General features: G+C 42.0%; 3 protein-coding genes across 5 annotated transcripts; all 3 read right to left on the bottom strand.

Moving 5' to 3' along the window:
* Positions 1–452: 452 nt before the first annotated feature.
* LOC108021469 (protein aubergine-like) lies at positions 453–13173 on the bottom strand. Of its 2 annotated transcripts, none has more exons than XM_070998564.1 (9): positions 13144–13173; positions 3279–3423; positions 2719–3212; positions 2456–2648; positions 2258–2385; positions 2048–2202; positions 1596–1985; positions 1430–1540; positions 453–1368 (listed from the first exon to the last, which is right to left on the bottom strand). In XM_070998564.1, the coding sequence occupies exons 1-9, from the start codon at positions 13156–13158 to the stop codon at positions 468–470; spliced, it is 2532 nt and encodes an 843-aa protein (XP_070854665.1). In that variant the 5' UTR covers positions 13159–13173; the 3' UTR covers positions 453–467. The 2 variants fall into 2 exon arrangements, with proteins under 2 accessions (XP_070854665.1, XP_016945698.4); XM_017090209.4 differs by lacking the exon at positions 13144–13173 and adding an exon at positions 4575–4682.
* Positions 7665–9690, bottom strand: LOC108007864 (TBC1 domain family member 15-like; the record flags this gene model as incomplete). Its single annotated transcript, XM_065865295.2, is given in 1 exon segment — positions 7665–9690. A coding segment is annotated over 1 exon segment (1545 nt), but the record flags the coding sequence as incomplete, so codon positions are not given.
* On the bottom strand, positions 7665–10368 carry LOC118879787 (nuclear pore complex protein Nup75-like). Of its 2 annotated transcripts, XR_011605415.1 has the most exons (4): positions 10161–10368; positions 9998–10095; positions 9746–9936; positions 7665–9690 (listed from the first exon to the last, which is right to left on the bottom strand). XR_011605415.1 is itself a non-coding variant. In XM_070998605.1 (3 exons), exons 1-3 carry the CDS (start codon positions 10313–10315, stop codon positions 9833–9835), a joined length of 357 nt encoding a protein of 118 aa, XP_070854706.1. In that variant the 5' UTR covers positions 10316–10368; the 3' UTR covers positions 7665–9832. The 2 variants fall into 2 exon arrangements, 1 of the variants encoding a protein (XP_070854706.1); XM_070998605.1 differs by having other exon boundaries at positions 7665–9936.
* Positions 13174–14312: the final 1139 nt, after the last annotated feature.

The raw sequence follows: 14312 nt of genomic DNA, 5'->3' as shown, positions 1-14312 counted from the left end.
TTTACCTTACAAACATTCTATATTCTGGGGGATTCTGTTGGTATTACTAAGGAAAATAACACTAGGTTGTTTATGCTGCCATTATTATTTAACAAATTGTTTTTGCCCTGGTTTAAACCAGCATATCGACGAACCGGTTCACAAGCCGGAACCTTATCAATCGGTTAGGCTCGTCTCCGGAACATACCCATATCAAAAATAAATCGAAATCGCCGTCCATTCCCATTTTTACGTGTTCATTATTTCATTATTTTTGAGAATGTGTGTTCAGAAGAAAACATTTATATACATTTTTCGTTTCTATCATAAATCCGTTTAACTTTATTTCGTAAAAATATATAAAATTAAAAAAAAATATATATACGAATACTCCAGGCCTTACACTAGAATAAAGCGTTTCAGAGGAGTAACGGATATTTCACATGCCATTTTCGCATTCTTCTCTAAATATTTTGTCGGCATGGTGTTTACAAAAAGTACAACTGGTTCTCCAATCCGGCTGAAGGCGCGCGGTTAATACTTTCGGCCACGAGGAATGCCAACTTATGGGCGTACTGGCACACGGCGGGGACCCTGACAGTTCCAGAGAAATTGTAGTACATATGGGTCATCTTGTAGGAAAGCATCTGCAGCTTGTCGGCGCTCAGTCCCATGTTGTCGGATATGACATTGTAGCTGGTGGGCGAAACCGTTCCTTGACGAACTGCCTGAGACACCAGAAAGAAGTCATAACGCTCTGGTAAGGTTATAACATCATCCACCACTGTGCCCGGAAGTGGATTACGCTTGTTGACGAAGTAGCGCGAGTTAATGCGCTTGGACACGATGATAAATGCCATGCGACAACCCTCCTCCTTGCCTGCGGACTTGTACATTTCATCCAGCTTGGCCTTCAGGACCTTCACCTCGGTGTTCACAACCTGGTGGAGCTGGCCATCACCGACGCCGTCGCGGAAAAAAAGAATGCGCTCTGGCAAGGCACCGTGGTGCTCCCGGTAGGCCCTAAGAGCCAACGTCATATTCATCGACATTTGGTCGGACAACTCTTGGCCCTTCATGTGCTCAGTCACCGACGAGAAGTAACGGCTAGACGTCCGCTGATCCATGGTAGCTACCAAAGCCCCATATGACTTGTTCTTGTTTTTCGATGAGTGGCACACATCGAAACCGACAGTCATCAAGCCGCGAACTGGAAGCTCGATCATCCAAGGAGCTCCCATCAATTTGGCGTTCATCTGGATAACCACCTTTGTGGCAATCGACATAAGGCCAGCAGACTTTTCCGGGCGAGGTGCAATCACCTTCAATGTCACCACCTGCGACGGCACAGGTCGGTCCACGCAGGTGCGTTTTTTGATGCAGCTATACCTGTTAGGCAATGGGAAAAAAGTTAAAACTAGCTCAGCATAATCTTAAAAACAGAACGCACTTCTCTTCATTAGGAGCCTTTATCACAACCATCACTATCTGTGGGTCCTTGGCCACGGCGTTATCGATCGCTTGAGAGTAAGTGCCATTACGGTCGTCCTTGATTTCATCGCTACAAAAAGGAGTGCATCAAATTAGGTACTCACAAATAGTTTTGTAATACCTACTAGTGAGGCTCAGAGATATGCATCCTCATTCCGTTGGCTGCCCGGATGCACATCTTAACAAACTCCTGGGTCTCGCGCAAATTTCGACCCGGAGTGATCACATGCCACCTCTTGATGTCCACGTGACTGAACATCGAGGAGGAGCGGAACTCGTTGGTCCAATCGGCGCGAGCGTCGCACAGGAATCTCTTGTTGTTGCCGAACACGATTTTCTCCGCTGGCAGCACGCGAGCTGGAATTTCCACCAAGGCGGAGTCCAGTTCGAAGTTCCAGGACTTCAGCGTTTCAGTGCTTTCCTTGGAGGACTTCAATCGCTGGTTGAAGATGCGCAGGCGCTCAATGCGACGATCCGGAGTGAGTCTGGTATGCTCGCTCATGGCCTTCATCAACCTAGTCACACGAATAGCGACCTTTGAAGGGGTTTTAAAACTAAAATCCTACTCTGAACTTACCGGAAATTGGCGCGCATTGCGTCGGTCATTCCTGTTGCCCGAGCCAGCTCGGGAATAAGCATAATGAGGTGATCAACGCCTCCACGGATATTTTTCTCGGTGGGACGAGACACCACCAAAGGTTGCTTGAAGTCTCGGATTGTGATGTTGTATCGCTAAAAAATTTAATTAATTCAGACATTTTTGAACATTTGTACTTTTGTATTTTACCTTTTTATAATACTCCACATAAGAAATATCACCATCCTTGGTATTAAATTTAGATGATGGCGACGCACTAAAGTCAACATCGTCAACGCGATAGGTTTTGTTGTTGTAGTCAGTTAAAACAACCATGCCTGTTTTAAATATTGTAGAAACGCATTATGTTAAATATTAAATATGATAGGGTTCCAGGGATTAACTCACCTATTATTTCACGTTTGAAGGCGGTTTGATAATCGTCACTGTCACGAATAGCCTCGGATAAAATGTTATACAGGGTATCGGTTCTCATCACCTTGTGTGCTATTTCTGTACACAACAATATATCACTTTCGTGTTGACGAATTGATGTCTGATATCCAGGCCAGAGTTCCATGCGGTAGCTTTCCAAATTAATCTGTTAGTAGTGAAGAAAAAGAAAAAATTCAATAAGTATAAAAGTGTAAATATGAATTTCACTAGCAAACCTTTGCTTTAGGATCAAAAAAGTTGCGAGAAACCAGCTGCAAGTTCAAGCCCTCCATGGCTCTGCGCAAAATAAGATTGAGGACCTGGAACTGCTGGTTATCAGCTGCCTCTACGGACCCAACAGCCTTGATTTTAATCTGGTAGTTTTCCCCCTCACGACTCTGTGTCACAAGCTCCAGAACATAGGGACTGTTTTGCACAGGCTTAAACTGAGTGGTGCAAAATAGAATGGTTCCGTCAAATATGTAGCCGCCCAGAAGGCTTCGATGATGGTTCATAAAGGCCCGACGTATACGCGTATTGTCCACATCAGGAACAAAATCAACGCGGTACTGGTAGATGGTCCATGTCGGGCGTTTCAAAAGCTTGAAGTAGTTGGTCTGAACAGTAATTCTCGTTCCAGATACTCCATTCTTGGTTGCCAGTCCCTGTGGGCGGGAGGGTACAACATCCGTGATCAGACGACGTCCACGCACAGATCCACGGGGATCAACTATTTTGATTAATGTAACAGGGTTCTATTAAAATCAAATTAAAAAGATAATACAACATTACTGACCTTCAGAGCTCTGAGCTTCAAACTCGCTCGACTTGGTCTCCAAACTGCGCATTGTCTCCTGCTGACTTACTGGGACATCGCTGAATGAACACTCCCCTCCTGAGGCTTCATTTATTCCCGATTGAGAAGAATGCGTGGACTGGCCCTACAAATTTTTTATTTTTTAACGTGTTATACTATTTGCAATATCACATTTGTTACGAAGTTGATTTGAAGTACAACAAAGTAAGACTTTGGTGCAGAAAAAGTATTAATTTAATTTATTAAAACTCTTTAAACATTTTGTGTCGCAAAAGGCTGGCCACATCCCATAAGTCTTATGGGAAGAGTGTGAAGTATGTACATTGGGCTATGTAGAATAAACATACGCATGAATGTACATTGTACATACGTTCATAGTATCATTGTATAACTAACAAAATACTTATGTCCAGTTGATCAAAAAGCAGTATTTACGTCCAACTTATTTTAAATTAAGTTTGATCTCAGTCCACATTTACATGCCTTTAAAAGACCACGCGCAGTTCATGACGGTTAGGACAAGGGATCTAGTGGTGTGGACTCACTTTTAGGTTAAGTAAATTTTAAACACACTTTTATTCTGCCCACACTAATTTCTTAGCACAGCTTCTTGGCTATTGAAATATTTTTACATTTGGTCTTCGTATCATTTTTGTTACCTATTGAATTTTGAATGTATGTATACTTATATACAACTAGCCAAACTTAAACTTTATATAATACATTATTGTGCAAGTCCTTTCATGAATACTTGAAGAAATGTGAAACTAAGATGTTAATACATATATTTCGATGAAGGACCTGTGTTTTTTTGTGGACTTAGCAGCGTTGCAGCGTCACCTGTAAGTGATGTGGAGTTATCGAGCTTCCATCTTTTTCGGGGGAAAAGCAAAATTTGTATGTTTAAGTGTAACCAAACTTTAAAGTCCTATACATAAATGCTGACTAAAAACATAAATTGAAAAACAATTCTTGGCTTGCATACAGACAAATTCTAACTAAAGTCCACAACTTCAACAATCTATTCATCATGGTGCATGGCAATCTAGTCGGGCTGCCCAATAGATCGGCTTTTAATCCGTTGACGTCGTTCGGCGATCTCACTATCCCTTTCACTCGCACGTGTTGCAAGTGTCTTGAATAGACTATATTTTGCGGACTACCTTGAATATCTTTACTATGAAGTACAAATGTTCCTATGTATATCCTTTGTTCACAACAAATTTACACTCTGCATAATTTTCCAAATAAATATTTTAAGTAGAACATGCTTACCAGTTTAGGAGCCATTCCTCGGTTCGCATTTTCATCGGGCTTTTTTCCGCGTCCTCGTCCGCGAGCCGTTCCAGTATTTGGTGGTAAATCCATTTTATTTATCAAACTATTTTTAATTTTTACTTTAAAAAAATTGAACTCTCTTCAACACTGTTACTTGAAGTTTTTCAGGTAAAGTAACTTGATCCAAGTGACGCAACTTGACTCAAGTTACAAAAGGAAAAGGAAACGGAAATGGCCGGGACTTTTGACCACGCCCAGGGCTGAAACTTTTTTTTTCATTTCCTGTTGTTATCGATTGTTCTTTAAACGACAAATTCTGCATATCTGAGCACATTTGCAAAGATGTAAATTATTGATGCAAAATATTAGCTTTTCTATAACACTTAATATATGAGCTTTTTTTGTTAAAATAGAGCCATATTGAATGTTGCTTAATGTATTTTTTATACCAAATTTAAATTACTCATAATAAAAGCAAATTACAAACAATAAATATTTGACATATTAACAATGTCATCCGAGCTGTCAAAGTAGAAATAATATGTAGTTTGAATAGCAACCTGCTAACGATAAATGTCATTTTTTTAGTGTTCAAAAACCCTAACAACTTTATACCTGATAAGTAATGGTTTCTTTTATTCTTGAACTATTAAATTGCGAAATTGTTAAAAATGCATCCGAAAATTTCAGCAACTGAGGAAGCGACCCAGAGTGGTTCCTGTTGAATTTTCAAACAGCTGCGGCCAGTTTTTTAAATTTGCGGATGTAAATTTGAGAAAACCGATGGGCACTTCTGCTAGTTTTCTTGTATTCAAAAATCCCTCGATAATTTAATAGCAAATAAGTGATAAGGTTTAAAGTTAACGTTCAAAAGCTTAAGGGACCATGTCTTCTTATTTATATTATCATATATATATGTCTCTATCTAAGCCTGTAATGAATGCTCTAAAGGTAAATTATTCATAATTTAAAACTATTTCGCCTTGGACTGCGTTCAAACTAAATTAAAAAATAACGTACATAAATAATAATTATACCCGTTACTCGTAGAGTAAAAGATACCTTTTTTACTTGTAACAGAGTAGAGTGTATCTGATAGTCGAGGCACTCGATTTGTTTTTATATTCGTGTTCGGCTGAGTGATTCTATCTGTACTCGAGTGCAGTTTCTCTGGTGATGAATCAACGACAATAGCAAAGAAATACTAAATATACCAAAGAAATATCAAAGACCCAACCAAAACCCTACTTTTGAACACTTCTAGTTGCCAATGCAAAACCTGTGTGAAAATAAACAGGGTTGAGCCAATAACCCTAAAATACCCCCATAGTCTAAATAGGCTTTAAGTACTTAAAAAATATTAATAAAGATAACTGGGTTGCATGTTTCAATTAGTTTTATTATTCATCTTTATTTATAAAATCATTTTTGAATTCAGCGTCCATTATCTATATGAAAATTGAGCTAAAAAGAAAGGTTAAATTATTGAGAAACATCATTTAAATAACTTGAAAAACAAAGATATTAATAAAAAAAGTAAAACAAAACTGAACTGAATCTTTTGTTTGCACATATTCCGACTGCTTAATGTGAGTTTATGATGTATCCAAATTATTAAATCCGTTTTTTATTTTTTAAAATAAACGAATTTTTTTACAATGTTTTTTTTATACATCAATATCTTTTCCAATTTTAAAGTTTTTTCATTCATTCATTAAGTTTTCTCTCACTTCTCACAAGATTTGAGATGGGGTCGGTAAGTTCTGCGTTCCAAGTTTCTCAACCAGTCCACCGGAATGTTCCTATCCGCGCGGTTCAAATTGTCAATTTGCTTTTTATCTTCTTAACCCACGCTATAAGATCGCAAAATCAAAATATGTAGTTATGTTGAGTATTGTAAACGATTATCAGTGTAGGTTGATTTAGCTTCCTCGAAGTCTTAATTTGAACTAAAACGAAAGTTTCCTTCTGCAAAATATTGGTCATATGGGTTTTATGAGTGCGGAATGACTAAAGAGGTCGCCTTAAGTGCTCTCTAATAAAAAAGGGTCGTAAGCAAAGCCAATCTTAGGACATGTCGAATGTTAATTGCGAATAATTAATGTTGACAAATTGCGTAGTGATAAACGCAATATTGAAAGTAGAGAACAACTTTAAACTAACCGATTTTTCCAAAAGTTCTAAATCTCATGCAGTTTAATGCAATATTTCGCAGTCCAGGACGCTAGAATCATAAAGGGAGTTCCTATTACTTGAAAAGGGTTTTATGCATTAAAATAAGCATGAAATGTCAATTATACTGAGCTGAAGCGGGTTGCAGTTTCTGTTATTCAAAATCTTTTGAACACTCATTTCTGTTTTTTAGAACTTAGGGAATCCCGAGGGCTATATAGTTTGAAGTTTAAAAATAAATAGAACAAGCTGCTTTTGACAAAATATCAAAAAGTAGCAAAAAACCTTTAGCTATAATTTTTAAACTATTGTATTTAGACCATTTAAACAAAGGCAGCGTGATTAGCATATTTAATTAACTTTTCAACGAAAGCAGGTATGTATGCGTCGCTTTAGTCGCTTAGGAACTATAAGCCTTTAAAATATGTCTTTTTATTCTTGTTTTTGAAATAACTTTGGATCGGTGCATCGTATTTTAACAAATGAAGTGCCTTTCGATGCTTATTTTCGGTATATATACGAATAGGTTAATAACCTGTGGCATTTATCCGCATCGCCCTTAATACCCGTTACTCGTAGAGTAACCTTAAAAAGGTCATACAAAAAAGTTCTAGTGTACCCGGTATAAATTATTAAATTTCTCCCTCTCCGAATTCAGGTATACCGCAGTTCAGCGAACTTGGCAGCCATAACATTTGACCGATAATGATTGACCTTAATCTCGAAGCCATGCAACTGCTTCTGCTTCTGGTGTACTTGCTGCCGGGCTGTGAATTCCATTGTATTTTCATTCACAAGAAGACATGCAGCGCTGGCAGAACAAACTGGCCGTGGTAACGGGTGCCAGCGTTTATCACAATTGCAGTCCATATAACCATGACCGATAATAAACCGCCGTCGCGATAAACAAAAGGCTTTGTTATTATATATTCTTGTTTTTAATTATTAAAAGTTTTAGCGGTTATATGGGTGAGGTGACCACAAAAGCACTTGCATTAAGATTAAATTTATACAATTATGAATCTCATATCGTAGATCGAGGTATGGGATTGGGTTGCGGGTGTATAGTGGATCATAACAATAATTTCGAACTCAACAAGGACCCACGACATCGGCTGCTCCGTAGTTGGCGAGGATGCGGGCATCCGCATGCCACAGGCGCTCCATCTCTGAGTTGTCGGTGAGTTTCAGCAAAAACTTCTCCAAGTCACTGGCCACGAACTTCTGCAGCTTGAGGAGATCGTACTGCGGCGGACCCTCCACTGTGACCTCGCACTCTTTGGCGAAGCACAGATCCTGCTCTAGCTGTTGCGTGGATCGGTGGAGCAGCTTCAGCCGGAAGTGCTCCGGACAGCCGCGAGAGCCGCCGTTCGTTTGGGAAAGAAGCTATTCGATCTTAAATGTAAGCGTTGTATTCACAGTACCCACAAACTGAATGGTGCAATGGTAGTTGGTCAGCTGGAGGAGGGTTTGGATGGACAGGTATCCCATCGCCTGATCTACAATATTTGGCGGCCTCTTCCAGTAAATATTGCTGGCGGAGCTTTTCTTCGGGAGTGAGTTCCCTTACTAGCTCGTCGAAGCCATCATCCGAATAGGCAGGCTCCTCATCTACCAAGCCTCCGTCAACCTTCTCGCCGGCGGCTGTTGGCAGAAGTGGTTCCCCTACGATGCAACGGATGTCATTGGGAAGTGTTTCCGAGGCCTTGAGCTGCAGGTAAATGGCCTCAGCAATCTGCAAGGTCTTTTGGACATCAACATTGCCAGACAGCTCGTTGACATGCTTCAGGATCTCTGTAAACTCATACTGACTCTCTATTATCACGCTCGTCTCCTGATCCAAAATGGCCACCGAGAAGAGCAGGTGAAAATTTGGACATGGCAGCCGAGTCCACAGGCACTCCCACAACTTAAGGACGTCCTCGTTGCTCAGCTCCCGCTTGTACCACACCAGTAGCCATCTGAAGCAGAAGTACATGTTGTCCGAATCGTGGGATCGCATGTAGTTGAACAGTGGAGCATTGGCAAACTCGATCAGGCGACGGACCTGGGCAAACTGAGTCTTCATGCCCGCCTGGTCCATGTCAAAGTTTGTGAACACCAGCTCCATGAAGCCCACGAAGCACCAGAAGGCATCCACCTCATTCACCTGGATCTCCAAAATGGGAGCAAGCAGATCGGACATTCCCTGAACATAGCCAAGATCAAAGTTGTACATCACGTAGGTCATAAGGATACCCTGCAGCAGAGCTAGATTGGGATTATCCTCGCCGGCGAAGAACTGCAGCGACCGATCTGTGCGCTTCACATCCTTCTCGATCTGGCACTTGCGCTCCCGATAGCCGCAAAAGTTCGCTTCTTGCACCGTCGTAATGGCCAGCCACTGGGCTTTCAAATTGTAGTACTCAATTGACTTTTGCTTATGGCGCTCGATCCGCTCCACCTGGGTATCGGACTACTGATAATAGTTAAGGAGGAACTTCCACACCTCTGCCCGCAAGCTGTGCACGATGCCGCCACGGAAGATGAGCTCCTTGATGCGGACGCTGTTTGAAATTCGACCGTCGGGCGTCTGGAACTCCAGCCACTGTGTCTCCGTGAGAGGAGGGCATGTAAAAGAAGGGTAAGTCATTAAGTTCATGTAGTTCTGATTCTGATTATTGCATTTTCAATAAGAAGTATTTCTGATAAAATTTAAATTACCAAAAAAAATGAACTTTCGGCTACGAGATTATAACAATCAAGTCAACCTTTCGGATGAACAGACACTATTGGTGCTCCCACTTAGTCCTATGATCTGGTAGTTGTCCGGTGAGGTCTGGCGATCGCCGGTGATCAGTGCTCCTGGCCGAGATTTAGGCGAGCGCTGGAAAGGCGGCTGCACGTAATCGGGAATGTTGCCAGCAGAGGCGTAGAGTCGATAAGCAGCGAGAGCCAAAAGCTAATGGAAGAAAGTTTGTTAAGGAAGCTTATACATTTTTAACTTATTAGCTTACTAATCTGGGGTGATTCTGGATTCCAGGAGATTCACTAGAAGCTCAGAGGCAGACAGAAAATCGCGGGTCCGATAAAATTCGTAAAACTCATAGTACTTCGAGAGGAAAACCAAGCGCGGCGAGATGAACATTCGGCCACCCACATTGGCTATGGTGTCCGGGCAGAGCATGTTTCCAGTTCTCGAGTAATGCTATGGAAAAGACAACCCATTAGTTTGAAATATGAAAACAAAAAGGGTTTGTAAACACAACAGTCTAGATAGTCGATGCCCAACTGCCACAGGTTGTGGGACGTCATCAGATAGCTGCCGTACTCATAGATCATCGAATGACGTAGGGCAGGAAGATCACTGTGGGTAAGAAATATAAAATATTATCTTTCGAATAAATACAAATCTCAATCAATTTAACCCACATGTTGTTCTGATCAAAGTAGCTCTTCAGCTGAACGCAATGATGGATTAGATTAATCAAATGCGTGGAGAACCAATGGGTATCGTTCAGTTTCTGGGCTTCGTATATGAAGAGTTTTATATCGTGGTCCATAAGCTGCGCAACCATGCGGTTCATGCTGCAGAGCTCCTTTTCCGGCCGCAGCAGATGCCATCGGTTCAACCAATTGGCGGCTGCTATCCTCAGCTAGGTGGGCCAGTACTTCTTTTCCAGCGTCGGCCACTGTAATTATAATACCAATTTGTTTATTAGTTACGCACCGGATCTGATGTAATCACTAGAATTACACACTCACCTTGAACACTTGGATTAGTTAATAGACCACATAAGCCACCACCGCCATGCAAAGGACATGAAGGCGTGGCAGGTTGGACGGTAGGCGTATATCGAATAGAACATGGGCGTCGTGATCCGAATGAAATGGCATATGGCATATTGTTCCGGTTGATCATCTTGGAGATGAGCGACTGCGGCGTGGTGGCTATGAACTGACCTTCACGGTCCTTCTCGAGAACTCCTTGAACAAGGCCGAATTCTTTGCACTCGAAGGTGTAACGCTGGACAGCGACAGGGTCTCGTCATTGGAGACTGTCGATTCGTTTGGGTTTGGACGCAATACTGTTGTTGGCATAGAAGCTGGGATCCACCGAGCTGAGCTGCCGGCGCGTTCGGGTCGATTGAGCGGCGATGGAGGCGGCAGCACCACATACTCCTCCGACTCGGCGAGGAGCATTAGCAGGATCTTCTCCTTGGCGGCGAACAGGAGCACGTCGTCCTCGCAGATCTCGCAGCCAGTGGAATGTGTCGGTTCTGCGGGCTAAAAAAAAAGTTAAACATTTGGGTAATATAGATAAATTGCACAAACAAATCCGCAATCCGGGTGCTTTCTCACCACAACTCTCTGGCGTTTGCGGCCGGCGCTTGGTTCGGAGCGGGTAATGCCGGGATGGATGGTGATCTCAAAGAACAAGAAAATATTTGTTTAATCTCTATGCCCGTCTAGCGTACGCTTCTCTTACCTGCTTCCGCAATCACCGCGGTGGGGCCGCTCGGGAGCCTCCATGCCCTTAGTCGCTCAGGAACCGCTTCTGAAATTAATATAAAAATTATAATTAAAGTTAAAAATCAAATCAAATTTTATGAATACTTACAGCAAGGCATTAAGCCCTTCACTGAGTTCCCGGTTCGTTGGGGACACGGAAGACTGTCTCGAAGGCTGCAGCACCTCCCCGTTGTTGATGGCCGCCCAATGTCGCCGCAGGGTGGCATGTGGGCCATCCGGCAAATAAGCCGTGACCCCGTCCCCTTCGCACTTACCCCTATGCCCACTAGGGTTCTTCACCACGGAGCTGAAGGGGCAGTAGGGGCAAGAATACGTCAAGGACGAGGCCAAGCAGGTGTGGCGCCTGGCTTTAAACGTAGTACCGCATTTCTGCCAGCACATCCAGCACTGCAAAGGCACCGTCGTCCATTGCCTTCCATTGCCATCGAAGTGCCTCTGCATCTCTTTCGTGGGGAGCTGTGGCCACTTAGAGACTTCGATGGCAATGGGAGGCAACGAAAGACGGGGCGTTCCCAGTGCTGGATATGGGCGCCCTGGCCGCTCCCGAGGAGCGACAGGACGCCTACGCCCTGCTGATGGCCGCGGCGACAGAATTATGGGGGCCAACGGGGGGATGGCAGCCTGGGCCTCCGGCTCCTCCTCCACCGCCTTCTCCGGCTCCTCCTCCGACACCACATCCTGTGGTGGAGTTTGTAGCGGAGGTTTTACCTGCGCTTGTGGCATCGCCTGTTGTGGTGGCGCCTGCGCTTGTGGCATCGCCTGTTGTGGTGGCGCCTGCGCTTGTGGCATCGCCTGCTGTTGTGGTGGCGCCACGTATCCCTGCGCAGGATGCCACCCTTGCGCAGGGTACCACAGTGGCGGTGGTGCTCCGTATCCTTGTGCAGGATACGGATACCACTGTGGCTGTGGCGCCACATATGTCTGCGCCGGCTGATACCACCACTGACCAGGTGCTGCCGGCGCGACATATCCCTGCGGCGCAGGACCCCCCCACCATTGTCCAGGTGGTGGTGGTGGTGGCATCATGTGGGGGGTCGCCGCAATTGTTGCTGGTGGCGGCATCTGCGTCGCACGTGTGGCTTCTGCACAACCGCCAATCCAGCAGCCTGCACTGCTGCCACGGCTGCCTTTATTGCTAAATTAATTAAATAAAATAAATAAATAAAATAATTTTTCAAAAAGTTTTGTTTCAATGATGTGTTTATAATAGTCTTTTTCGATTTTATACGTGCAGGTCGTATGCACTGCTATTTCAATGAAGACAGCTGTACATATTTATGTACCCAACTTTAAGTGAATCTTTTACTTTATACTCTCCTTTTAAGTCAAAATATCATGATGTCTGGAAATTAATGGCAAGGGATCCATACGTAAATATTTCAATAATATTGCCTTTAAAATGGTTAACAGTCCCTCCTTCATATCTTGATTTGATGTATTTATATTTATTCTCTTCTATAAATTTATCTTAAGGAATTTTTGGAAATATTTCCGGGGTTCACAGCTGTGCTCTACTATCTAATTCTCACACTGATTAACATATTTACATGCGATATGCGAAATCTCTGCAGTGTTAGTGCTTTGCCGACCAGTGTGTACTTCTTATGGCTGGGTCGCAAACATACATTCACACGGCAGCCAAATGTTTTGTTTTTGCTATTTGACAGCACTTTTTTAGCTCTTTGCTTAGTGTTTACTAAGTATTTGCTTAGTTTGCATTTACACTAAGCAAAGAGGTCTTGAATAGACTATATTTTGCGGACTACCCTGAATATCTTTACTATGAAGTACAAATGTTCCTATGTATATCTTTTGTTCACAACAAATTTACACTCTGCATATGTAATTTTCCAAATAAATATTTTAAGTAGAACAGGCTTACCAGTTTAGGAGCCATTCCTCGGTTCGCATTTTCATCGGGCTTTTTTCCGCGTCCACGTCCGCGAGCCGTTCCAGTATTTGGTGGTAAATCAATTTTATTTATCAACCTATTTTTACACTTTTTACTTTAAAAAAATTGTACTCTCTTCAACACTGTTACTTGAAGTATTGCCGGTCAAGTTACAAAAGGAAAAGGAAACGGAAATGGCCAGGAGATTTGACCACGCCCAGGGCTGAAACTTTTTTTTTCATTTCCTCTTGTTATCGATTGTTCTTTAAACGACAAATTCTGCATCTCTGAGCACATTTGCATAGATGTAAATTATTGATGCAAAATATTAGCTTTTCTATAACACTTGAAATATGAGCTTTTTTTTGTTGAAATAGAGCCAGATTGAATGTTGCTTAATGTATTTTTTATACCAAATTTAAATCACTCATAATAAAAGCAAATTACAAACAATAAATATTTGACATATTAACAATGTCATCCGAGCTGTCAAAGTAGAAATAATATGTAGTTTGAATAGCAACCTGCTAACGATAAATGTCATTTTTTTAGTGTTCAAAAACCCTAACAACTTTATACCTGATAAGTTATGGTTTCTTTTAATCTTGAACTATTAAATTGCGAAATTGTTAAAAATGCATCCGAAAATTTCAGCAACTGAGGAAGCGACCCAGAGTGGTTCCTGTTGAATTTTCAAACAGCTGCGGCCAGTTCTTTAAATTTGCGGATGTAAATTTGAGAAAACCGATGGGCACTTCTGCTAGTTTTCTTGTATTTAAAAATTCCTCGATAATTTAATAGCAAATAAGTTATAAGGTTTAAAGTTAACGTTCAAAAGCTTAAGGGACCATGTCTTCATATTTATATTATCATATATATATGTCTCTATCTAAGCCTGTAATGAATGCTCTAAAGGTAAATTATTCATAATTTAAAACTATTTCGCCTTGGACTGCGTTCAAACTAAATTAGAAAATAACGTACATAAACAATAATTATACCCGTTACTCGTAGAGTAAAAGATACCTTTTTTTTACTTGTAACAGAGTAGAGGGTATCTGATAGTCGAGGCACTCGACTTGTTTTTATATTCGTGTTCGGCTGAGTGTTTCTATCTGAACTCGAGTGCAGTTTCTCTGGTGATGAATCAACGACAATAG

This window comes from Drosophila suzukii, chromosome 2L (genome assembly GCF_043229965.1).
Source record: "Drosophila suzukii chromosome 2L, CBGP_Dsuzu_IsoJpt1.0, whole genome shotgun sequence".
Lineage (NCBI taxonomy): Eukaryota > Metazoa > Arthropoda > Insecta > Diptera > Drosophilidae > Drosophila > Drosophila suzukii.
Note: the sequence above shows the minus strand (reverse complement) of the source record. Positions and strands in the feature narration are given on the sequence as shown.

Coding starts and splice junctions, on each gene's coding strand:
- LOC108021469 (XM_017090209.4), bottom strand. CDS start 4,667: ATGGATTTACCACCAAATACTGGAACGGCTCGCGGACGAGGACGCGGA. Junction 2,386..2,455: donor CTTCAAACGTGAAATAATAG/GTGAGTTAATCC, acceptor TATTTAAAACAG/GCATGGTTGTTTTAACTGAC. Junction 2,203..2,257: donor ATGTGGAGTATTATAAAAAG/GTAAAATACAAA, acceptor TAAATTTTTTAG/CGATACAACATCACAATCCG.
- LOC118879787 (XM_070998605.1), bottom strand. CDS start 10,315: ATGAACCGCATGGTTGCGCAGCTTATGGACCACGATATAAAACTCTTC. Junction 10,096..10,160: donor TACTTTGATCAGAACAACAT/GTGGGTTAAATT, acceptor TCTTACCCACAG/TGATCTTCCTGCCCTACGTC. Junction 9,937..9,997: donor GGGCATCGACTATCTAGACT/GTTGTGTTTACA, acceptor TCTTTTCCATAG/CATTACTCGAGAACTGGAAA.